General features: G+C 37.0%; 1 protein-coding gene across 4 annotated transcripts in view; it reads right to left on the reverse strand.

The window, feature by feature from the left end:
• GON4L (gon-4 like) overlaps nucleotides 1–12,413 on the reverse strand; it is an 87,345-nt gene that overhangs the window by 35,812 nt on the left and 39,120 nt on the right. For all 4 annotated transcript variants that reach the window (XM_079904682.1, XM_079904680.1, XM_079904681.1 and 1 more), the window contains one exon: nucleotides 10,037–10,138. In XM_079904682.1, coding sequence (XP_079760808.1) covers nucleotides 10,037–10,138 — 102 coding nt within the window. The remainder of the gene's footprint in view (nucleotides 1–10,036; nucleotides 10,139–12,413) is intronic.

The following is a 12,413-nucleotide window of genomic DNA, read 5'->3' on the forward strand; positions in this document are numbered from 1 at the left end:
TTCGGCAAGGATCTCATTCAGAATCGACGGAGAAATCAAAAGCTTTACAGACAAGCAAAAGCTAAGAGAATTCAGCACCACCAAACCAGCTCTACAACAAATGCTAAAGCAACTTCTCTAAGTGGGAAACACAAGAGAAGAAAAGGACCTACAAAAACAAACCCAAAACAATTAAGAAAATGGTCATAGGAACATACATATCGATAATTACCTTAAACGTGAATGGATTAAATGCTCCAACCAAAAGACACAGGCTTGCTGAATGGATACAAAAACAAGACCCATATATATTCTGTCTACAAGAGACCCACTTCAGACCTAGGGACACATACAGACTGAAAGTGAGGGGATGGAAAAAGATATTCCATGCAAATGGAAATCAAAAGCTGGAGTAGCTATACTCATATCAGATAAAATAGACTTTAAAATAAAGAATGTTATAAGAGACAAGGAAGGCCACTACATAATGATCAAGGGATCAATCCAAGAAGAAGATATAACAATTACAAATATATATGCACCCAACATAGGAGCACCTCAATACATAAGGCAAGTGCTAACAGCTATAAAAGAGAAAATTGACAGTAACACAATAATAGTGGAGGACTTTAACACCTCACTTACACCAATGGACAGATCATCCAAAATGAAAATAAATAAGGAAACAGAAGCTTTAAATAACACAATAGACCACATAGATTTAACTGATATTTATAGGACATTCCATCCAAAACAGCAGATTACACTTTCTTCTCAAGTGCGCACGGAACATTCTCCAGGATAGATCACATCTTGGGTCACAAATCAAGCCTCAGTAAATTTAAGAAAATTGAAATCATATCAAGCATCTTTTCTGACCACAACGCTATGAGATTAGAAATGAATTACAGGGAAAAATTGTAAAAAACACAAACACATGGAGGCTAAACAATACGTTACTAAATAACCAAGAGATCACTGAAGAAATCAAAGAGGAAATCAAAAAATACCTACAGACAAATGACAATGAAAACACAACAATCCAAAACCTGTGGGATGCAGCAAGAGCAGTTCTAAGAGGGAAGTTTATAGTTATACAAGCCTACCTCAAGAAACAAGAAAAATCTCAAGTAAACAATCTAACCTTACACCTAAAGGAGCTAGAGAAAGAAGAACAAACAAAACCCAAAGTGAGCAGAAGGAAAGAAATCATAAAGATCAGAGCAGAAATAAATGAAACAGAAACAAAGAAAACAACAGCAAAGATCAATAAAACTAAAAGGTGGTTCTTTGAGAAGATAAAAATCGATAAACCATTAGCCAGACTCATCAAGAAAAAGAGGGAGAGGACTCAAATCAATAAAATTAGAAATTAAAAAGGAGAAGTTATAACAGACACTGCAGAAATACAAAGCATCCTAAGAGACTACTACAAGCAACTCTATGCCACTAAAATAGACAACCTGGAAGAAATGGACAAATTCTTAGAAAGGTATAACCTTCCAAGACAGAACCAGGAAGAAACAGAAAATATGAACAGACCAATCACAAGTAATGAAACAAACTGTGATTAAAAATCTTCTAACAGGGCTTCCCTGGTGGCGCAGTGGTTGAGAGTCCGCCTGCAGATGCAAGGGACACGGGTTCGTGCCCTGGTCCGGGAAGATCCCACATGCTGCAGAGAGGCTGGGCCCGTGAGCCATGGCAGCTGAGCTTGCGCGTCCGGAGCCTGTGCTCCACAACGGGAGAGGCCACAACAGTGAGAGGCCTGCGTACCGCAAAAAAAAAAAAAAAAAAAAAAATCTTCCAACAAACAAAAGTCCAGGACCAGATGGCTTCACAGGTGAATTCTATCAAACATTTAGAGAAGAGCTAACACCCACCCTTCTCAAACTCTTCCAAAAGATTGCGGAGGAAGGAACACTCCCAAACTCATTCTACGAGGCCACCATTGCCCTGATACCAAAACCAGAAAAAGATACTACAAAAAAATAAAATTACAGACCAATATCACTGATGAATATAGATGCAAAAATCCTCAACAAAATACTAGCAAACAGAATCCAACAACACATTAAAAGGATCATACACCATGATCAAGTGGGATTTATCCCAGGGATGCACGGATTCTTCAATATATGCAAATCAATCAATGTGATACACCATACTAACAAAGAATAAAAACCATATGATCATCTCAATAGATGCAGAAAAAGCTTTCAACAAAATTCAACACCAATTTATGAAAAAAACTCTCCAGAAAGTGGGCAGAGAGGGAACCTACCTCAACGTAATAAAGGCCATATAAGACAAACCCATAGCAAACATCATTCTCAATGGTGAAAAACTGAAAGCATTTCCTCTAAGATCAAGAATGAGACAAGCATGTCCACCCTCACCACTATTATTCAACATAGTTTTGGAAGTTCTAGCCACGGCAATCAGAGAACAAATAGAAATAAAAGGAATACAAATTGGAAAAGAAGAAGTAAAACTGTCACTGTTTGCAGATCACATGATACTATACATAGAGAATCCTAAACATGCCACCAGAAAACTATTAGAGCTAATCAATGAATCTGGATACAATTTGCAGGATACAAAATTAATACACAGAAATCTCTTGCATTCCTATACACTAATGATGAAAAATCTGAAAGAGAAATTATGGAAGCACTCCCATTTACCACTGCAACAAAAAGAATAAAATACCTAGGAATAAACCTACCTAGGGAAACAAAAGACCTGTATGCAGAAAATTATAGGACATTGGTGAAAGAAATTAAAGATGATACCAACAGATGGAGAGATATACCATGTTCTGGGATTGGAAGGATCAATATTGTGAAAAAGACGATACTACCCAAAGCAATCTACAGATTCAGTGCAATCCCTATCAAATTACCAGTGGCATTTTTTATGGAACTAGAACAAATCATCTTAAAATTTGTATGGAGACACAAAAGACCCCAAATAGCCAAAGCAGTCTTGAGGGAAAAAAACAGAGCTGGAGGAATCAGACTCCCTGACTTCAGACTATACTACAAAGCTACAGTAATCAAGACAATATGGTACTGGCACAAAAACAGAAACATAGATCAATGGAACAAGATAGAAAGCCCAGAGATAAACCCACGCACCTATGGTCAACTAATCTATGATAAAGGAGGCAAAGATAGACAATGGAGAAAAGACAGTCTCTTCAATAAGTGGTGCTGGGAAAACTGGACAGCTACATGTAAAAGAATGAAATTAGAACACTCCCTAACACCATACACAAAAATAAACTCAAAATGGATTCAAGACCTAAATGTAAGACCAGACACTATAAAACTCTTAGAGGAAAACATAGAAGAACATTCTTTGACATAAATCACCACAAGATCTTTTTTGATCCACCTCCTAGAGTAATGGAAATAAAAATAAACAATTGGGACCTAATCAAACTTAAAAGCTTTTGCACGGCAAAGGAAATCATAAACAAGACGAAAAGACAACCTTCAGAATGAGAGAAAATATTCGCAAACGAATCAACGGACAAAGGATTAATCTCCAAAATATATTAACAACTCATGCAGCTCAGTATTAAAGAAACAGACAACCCAATCCAAAAATGGGCAGAAGACCTAAACAGACATTTCTCCAAAGAAGACATAAAGATGGCCAAGAAGCACATGAAAAGCTGCTCAACATCACTAATTATTAGAGAAATGCAAATCAAAACTACAATGAGGTATCACCTCATACCAGTTAGAATGGGCATCATCAGGAAATCTACAAACAACAAATGCTGGAGAGGGTGTGGAGAAAAGGGAACCTTCTTGCACTGTTGGTGGGAATGTAAACTGATACAGCCGCTATGGAGAACAGTATGGAGGTTCCTTAAAAAACTAAAAATAGAATTACCATATGATCCAGCAATCCCACTACTGGGCATACACCCAGAGAAAACCATAATTCAAAAAGACACATGCACCCCAATGTTCATTGCAGGGCTATTTACAATAGCCAGGTCATGGAAGCAACCTAAATGCCCATCGACAGACGAATGGATAAAAAAGTTGTGGTACATATATACAATGGCATATTACTCAGCCGTAAAAAGGAATGAAATTGAGTCATTTGTTGAGACGTGGCTGGATCTAGAGACTGTCTATACAGAGTGAAGTAAGTCAGAAAGAGAAAAACAAATATCGTATATTAACATATGTATGTGAAACGTAGAAAAATGGTACAGATGAACCAGTTTGCAGGGCAGAAGTTGAGACACAGATGTAGAGAACAAACGTATGGACACCAAGTGGGGAAAACTGCAGTTGGGTGGGGATGGTGGTGTGCTGAATTGGGCAATTGGGATTGACATGTATACACTGATGTGTATAAAATTGATGACTAATAAGAACCTGCAGTATAAAAAAACAAACAAACAAAAAAAACAACTAATACTAAACTTTCTTTGGGTTATTTGTATGGAAATACATTAATATAAATGTTTCAGACATTACATGAAATTTCTAAGAATCTTATATGTTCTGGTATAATGTTGTAAGTCATAACTCTAGTTATTACTTTAAAATGTATACCTCCGAAATAACTAAATTTCCTTGTCAACTGCATTATTATGAACTTTCATCAAATCTTTAACCGTGGTCATTTTTAAGTCTTTTGTCATTTACCGACAGTTCTGGGTGTACTCTGATGCTTTCACAAAAATATTCCTATAAAAGCGTTTCATCTTCAAAGAATTCATGGAAAAGACTGACAAGTACAGGTTTCTGGTAACTCACGATACTGCTGAACTGAATAAGCATTTTCAGAACTCTAATGGAAAACTGATGAATTCATAAAAGTGCTAACAAAAGATCAAGATAAAAAAAAACTGATTGCATGGGACTGAGTGAACTGATGAGGATGATTACAATTTTCGTGACTTTCTGTTTGAATAAAAAAAAAAAGATAAATCCCACAAGGACTCAGAGGCAAAAAATATACAAATCAATTTTCACTGCAAAGTAAAGGAGCTGTTACAGTGGAGGTTTACTGGACTGAATGTCAATATTATGACATCGTATGAGTGTGTTTTGTGTTTGGTAATTGCCATCATTGTTGCTTTTGTTGCAGTCATCCATTTACAATGCTTGGTGTCAGTTTATCTCTTGTAAAAATAAAATACAGTGTGTGTGTGTGAGTTGTGAAAAAAAAATAGTATGGATAACGGAGCAAGAAGATCAATCCTGATTGAGGAGGATCTCCCTGAGAAATTACAGTTGACCATTGAACAACATGGAATTGAACTGTATGGGTCCACTTATATGCAGATTTTTTCAGTAAATATAGTGGAACAATTTGGGGGGGGATGTGCAACAATTTGAAAAAACCCACAGACAAACCACAGAGCCTAGAAATACCAATAAATTTAAGGAAAAGTTAGGTATGTCATGAATGCATAAATTATATGTAGATACTAGTCTATTTTATCACTTACTACCATAAAATGTACACAAATCTACTCTAAAAAGTTAAAATTTATCAAAACTTACACACACACTTACAGACCATACATGGCACCATTCACAGTTGAGAGAAACCCAAACATAAAGATGCAGTGTGAAATCATAACTGCATAAAATTAACTGTGGCATATACTGTACTTCTGTAATAATTTCATAGCCACCTCCTGTTGCTAGCTCAGGTGTTGCAAGTATCTGCTTAAAACATCTCCTGAGCAGTTTGTCTCTCCAGCAAATTGCGTACTGTAGGAAAAACTGATCTCTTATGGTTCTTGAGTATTTTTCATCAAGTTTAGTACAATACCATAGGCCTTGAATAACACCATGGGACCCATGCGAAGTGCCACTAGTGGTGCTGGAAGTGCTCCCAAGAAGCAAAGTCATGACATTACAAGAAGACGCTGAATTGCTTGATATGTACCAGAGATTGCGGTCTGTAGCTGTGATTTCCCACCATTTCAAGATAAATGAATCCAGTGTAAGGACCATTGTAAAAAATGAAAAGGAAATTCATGAAGCCATAGCTGTCGCTATGCTGGCAGGTGCAAAAACCTCGTGCTTTTTGTGAAATACCTTTTTATCTCATATTGAAAATGCAGTTTTTATGTGGGTGCAGGATTGCTATAAGAAAGGCATACCTATAGACTCTAATATGATTTGAGAAAAAGCAAAGTCATTATATGACAACTTAAACCAAAAGGAAGATGAAGGATCTAAGTCTGGAGAATTTAATGCCAGTAAAGGATGGTTTGATAATTTTAGAAAGAGGTTTGGCTTAAAAACTGTCAAGATAACAGGAGAAGCAGCCTCTGCTGATGCAGAGGCAGCAGACAAGTTCCCAGACTGAGGAGAAAGGATATCTGCCTGAACAGGTTTTTAGTGCAGATGAAAGTGCCCTATTCTGGAGGGGAAAAAATTTTTAAAAATAAAGCCTCAAAAGACATTAGTAAGGAAGAGAAGCAAGCACCAGGATTTAAGGCAGGAAGGGAGAGGCTAAGTCTACTGTTTTGTGAAAATGCAGTTGCATTTACCACCAGGACTGCCCTTATCTATAAAGCTGCTCACCTTGATGGGAAAAGATAAACACAAGCTGCCAGTCTTTGGATATACAAAAAGAAGGGCCTTTCTATGGATTGGTTCCATCGATGCTTTGTCCCTGAAGTCAGGAAATACCTTGCCTTTTAAAGTTCTTTTGAAATTGGACAATGCCCCTGGGTACCCAGAACCCCATGAATTCAACACTGAAGGAGTCTAAGTGGTCTACTCCCCTCCAAACATGTCTCTAATTCAGCCTCTAGATCGAGGTTCGTAAGGACCTTTAAGGCTCATTACACACAATATTCTATGGAAAGGATTATCCACACTGAGAGACCCCAATGGAGAGAACATCACGTAAGTCTGGAGGAAGGATCACACCACTGAAGAGGCCATCATTGTTAAAGAAAAAGCCATGAAAGCCATCAAACCTGAAACAATAAATTCCTGCTGGAGAAAAATGTGTTCAGATGTCCTGCATGACTTCACAAGATTTACGACAGAGCCAATCAAGGAAATCATGAAACAGACTGTGAATACGGCCAAAAAAAGATGGGGGTGAAGGGTTTCAAGTTCTGAATCTTGGAGAAATTCAAGAGCTAACAGACACTGCACCAGAGGAATTAACAAAAGATGACGTGATGAAGATGAGTGCTTCCAAAACAGTGCCAGACGATGAGGAAGAAGATGTAGAAGAAGCTGTGTCAGAAAACAAACTGACATTAGACAATCAGGCAGCAGGGTTCCGATTATTTAAGACTGCTTTTGACTTCTTTTACAAGGACACTTCTATGATATGGACTCTGAAACCAAAGCACATGGTGGGAGAGGGACTGGTACCATACAGAAACATTTTTAGAGAAATGAAAAAGCAAAAAAGTCACACAGAAATTACAATGTATTTCCATAAAGTTACTGTCTCTGCCTCCCCCTCCTCCTCCACCACCTCTCCTGCCTCTGCCACCCCGAGACAGCAAGACCAGCCCCTCCTCCTCTTCTTCCTCCTCAGCCTACTCAATGTGAAGACAAGGAGGATGAAGGCCTTTATGATGACCCACTGCGACTTAATGAATAGTAAATAATCATCATGCCTACAGTTAATAAACTTATCTGTTGTGTATGTGTATATACCTTTGTGTAAAAATCTAATAACTGTATGGCAAGAATTGTATGAGATGTTTTTGTGTCATCATCATCATCATCGCTTAAGTATTCATCATGTAGAACATCATGTACAAGACTTGAAATGGATAGCCTATCCTTACATAGGCATAAAGTGACTGATATTTAATATAAAATTAATAATCAATAAAATTAATAATGTTAGTTTTATTAATGATTTATAACTGTGCTTTCAAAGAATTACATTACCAACTGTGTATCAGCCTATTATCACATTTTTAAAAAATGTAACAATGTTTCCAATCCTGTACATGAATATGACTGTAATACTGTATGCCATAAAAATTTTGTAACAATTTAGTAGTGTACTGCTGAATGGCTACAAAATTTTGTAACCATTCAGGCCAGCGTACTAAGAAGCGATCTGTGAAGCAATCATATCAATTACACTAGACTACCATCAAGCCATCATACTGCTGCTTCTTCATTATCAATGCATGAATCCTTATACCAGTAAATAAATGTTCCTTTTTCACTTTTCATTGTCTAGTGTTTGTAACATATATATCTACAGTGTTTTGTATCATATAAAACAATATTAATATAGATACTGACAGATGATTCAGCTTGTAAACAGATAACATAAACTTACAGTATCGATAAATACGGTACTGTAAATGTATTTTCTCTTCCTCATTATGACTTTCTTAATAATATTTTCTTTTCTCTAGCTTACTTTACTTTAAGAACACAGTATACAAAACACATTATATATAAAATACATGTTAATAATTATTTATTTTATTGGTAAGCCTTCAACAGTAGGCTACTAGTAGTTAAGTTTTCGGGGAGTCAAAACTTCTAGTCGGATTTTCAACTACACTGGGGTTGGGCACCCCTACCCTCTGAGTTGCTCAAGGTCAACTGTATCTATAAACTGAAGAAAGTAACAGACAAACAAGAAGGGAAGGCAAGTGTATACCAGGATGAGAGCTGAATTGAAATGCAATCTCCTACTTTTCTGCTTCAAGCAGAAAATGTTTCATGACCAGCACATGACACTGTGGACCATTCGCTCCTTCTTGAAAGACTCTTCCCTTGGTTTCTGAGACACAAGGCTTTGTTGTTTTTTCTCATACCTTCCTAGACCCTCCTTCACAATTTTCTCAAAACCTAAATCCTCAAGCCTTTTCTTTCTACACTTTCTCTCTGATTCCTGGTGCTTTCCTTTCAATGCAACCTTAACTGTCATAACATACCAAAATAAATGGAAGATCTTCATAAAGGAAATGGCATTCTAATCTTAAGAACAACATGAAAGATGAAATAAAGCAACAAAACAGAACATAAGTCCTAAAGGATTGTGTTTACATAATTCTCTTTGCACAAAGATTTGCATTATTTAGGTACATAATAAACACTTTTGGATACTTATAAAACTTTCTTCATAACCTCGTCAAGAGCCAATGTCTTACCTTCACCATGTTGTGTATACTATTCCAGTACAGGGTCATGCACACCCTCAATAAAAATCAACAGTTCCTGAAATATGTTTTCCATCATTGGCAAACTAGCAATGAAATAATTTTAAACAAATGACTCAAGCCAAGTTATTTAATGGTTTTCCATGCCTCCAATCTTGCTCTCTTTACCCACCAAATCAATACATTAAACTGGCATTAAATCAAAGTGATATTTCTAAAATCCAAATCAGTTCCTATTTATTTCCTGCTTTGAGCTCTCTGAGCTCTCCTTTTTGACAGATCAAAAATCAGATCTAAGGTTCTCCATGAACTGAACACTGCTTAACTCTTCTATCACCACTCACTCATACAACTTAACCAAACTACTTACTATTTTCCAAACACATGTATTGTTTCATAATTCCATGGTTTGCAGAATTCTTCTATTTGCAATATCCCTCTCTGCCCCCATTCACCAAAAATTTCTTATTGCTCCTTCAAAACTAAAATAAAACATCCCATTTTGTGAATCCTTCCCTAACCCATACCATATATTAGGACAGTATAACCCTCTTTTAGGCCACTAGTATATACACAAACTATTATTATAGCACCTATCACTTGGTACTACACCTGTTTCTGTTTGTATCCCCCTACTAAGCTGACATCCTCCAGGCAGAAGCCATGTCTTATTCATTTTGGTACAATCGCTGCCAAATACTCAATACGTGACTGTGGGATGTATAAATGAGTAACTGATAGGCTTCCTGAATATATATGTAAATTTAAAGAATTATAGAAATAAATGGGAAGAGGAAGCTTAAATGTCTTGAGTGGGCTACAAACTTCAACCTCAGAAATCTGCAAAGTAAACAAAGGTAGATGTGGAGAAGTCAAGACCAGGACTCATAATAAACACAGACTCACTGGTGATTCTTACTGCCCGGTCAGTGCGGAAATCCTCTGTGTCTGGTTCATCCAGGTCTTCCAGGAAATTATATTCTGGATCGTCATCGTCATCTGCCTCATCTAGGAAAAAAAATGTTTTAGACACTTATTGCCAACTCTGAACTCATATCTCTAATGAAAATTTAAGATGTTCAGCACCATAAGAATCTACTCCAATAAAGCACATTTATTCTGAAGTTTTTATTTTATTTTTTACTTATTTTTTGGCTGTGCCACACGGCTTGCAGGATCTTAGTTCCCTAACCAGGAATTAAACCCAAGCCCTCAGCAGTGAAAGTGCAGAGTCCTAACTGCAAGTGAATTCCCTATTCTGAAGTTTTTAAACAACTTATTCTTTCTTTCCTCAGCGTCTGTGCACAGATCATTTCCCACGGCAGACTCATCTCACCTATTCTCCCCAATTAGCCAAGTTCCTTCCTTCCTTCCTTTAAACAAAACTTAAATTTCTCAAAATGCAGCAAAAGCCTGAAAACTGAACATATAATTTATCTCAGTAAACCCACTTAGAGTAGTGCATCTCATTAAAGTATTTTTGTAAAACTCTTTATACAAAGGCATTGATAGTGAAAAAAGAAATGACCCTAATTCCCAATAATTAGGGAATGACTATAATTATGATGCCTTAGTATAAAATAGTATATACATATAGAATATAAACATTCTATACATGTTCAACAAATTCATGACAAAAGTATAACACAATACACACATAATACTCATAAGCATAAAAATATTATATCCCTATAACTCAGAAATAACTAAAAATATACAAAAATAACAAACATTTGTAATGGCAGAGCATAGAAGTATGGGTATTTTTCTCCCTCGCAATTTTCTCTAATGTTGATGCTATGATGTCTTTTAGATTCCTAACTAAAAATCCTGAAGGAATCAATCAATTATGGATTGTTTTATATATATTTTTTTAAAATAAATTTATTTATTTATTTTTGGCTGCACTGGTTCTTTGTTGCTCTGCGGGCTTTCTCTAGTTGCAGTGAGCGGGGGTTACTCTTAGTTGTGGTACGTGGTCTTCTCATTGTGGTGGCTTCTCTTTGTTGTGGAGCACGGGCTCTAGGTGCGTGGGTTTCAGTAGATGTGGCTCGTGGGCTCTAGAGCACAGGGTCAGTAGTTGTGGTGCACGGGCTTAGCTGCTCTGCGGCATGTGGGATCTTCCCGGACCAGGGCTCGAACCCGTGTACCCTACATTGGCAGGCAGATTCTTAACCACTGTGCCACCAGGGAAGCCCCTGGATTGTTATGTTATATTAAGGCAAAATTTTTCCTGGGACTTTAGATCAGCATCATCTAACAGAATTTTCTGCAAGGTCGGAAATGTTCTACATATGCATTGCACGACAACGGTAGCCACTAGCCACATGAGGCAACTGAGAACTTGAAATGTGGCTAGTGCAACTGAGGAAGTGAATTAAAACAGAAAGCAAAAACAAAGTCTAGAAAATGAGAATAACTAACTCCTTACCACTATGTAGCCATTACACAGGAGAGGGAGATCTCTATGTATTACAATAGAAAGATGTCTAAATTATATTAAGGGAACGAAGCAAGTTGCAGATGCAGGACAATATGTATAGTATGATTTCTTTCTTCGAAAAAAAAATAAATATGTGCTTGATTAAACACAGAAAATATCTAGAGAGAATTAACAAAGACTGAAGAATAGAACTCTTTCTTTTCTTAATTTTTCATAATAAATATTTTTTATTAAAAATAAAAATATATACACACACTTTTTTTAAAAATTTTTGAGTCTTCACTGCTGCATGCGGGCTTTCTCTAGTTGTGGCGGGCAGGTGCTACTCTTCATTGCAATGTGCGGGCTTCTCACTGCGGTAGCTTCTCTTGTTGTGGAGCACGGGCTCTAGGCACGCAGGCTTCAGTAGTTGTGGTGTGTGGGCTCAGTAGTTGTGGCTTGTGGGCTCTAGAGCGCAGGCTCAGTAGTTGTGGCGCATGGGCTTAGTTGCTCCGCGGCATGTGGGATCTTCCCGGACCAGGAATTGAACCCGTGTCCCCTACGTTGGCAGGCTGACTGTTAACCTCTGCACCACCAGGGAAGTCCCACACACACATTTCTGATTCATAATCACTGGAAAATCTGTACTGATAAACCCCAATCTAACCTGATATTCTTTACTCAACATTTATTGTTTATAATACATAAATCTGCATTGTATATATATAGCTATTTAAATGTGAAGCCTTTTTCACCCATCTATAGGTTTATCCCCCAATAAAAATGTTTTAAATCCTTAGAAATGGAATCCTGTCTTTGTAATCTCTATAGTACTTTCTATGTAAGTCTCTTTACAGCAGG

The sequence above is a fragment of the Stenella coeruleoalba genome, assembly GCF_951394435.1.
Source record: "Stenella coeruleoalba genome assembly, chromosome: 1".
Taxonomy (NCBI): domain Eukaryota; kingdom Metazoa; phylum Chordata; class Mammalia; order Artiodactyla; family Delphinidae; genus Stenella; species Stenella coeruleoalba.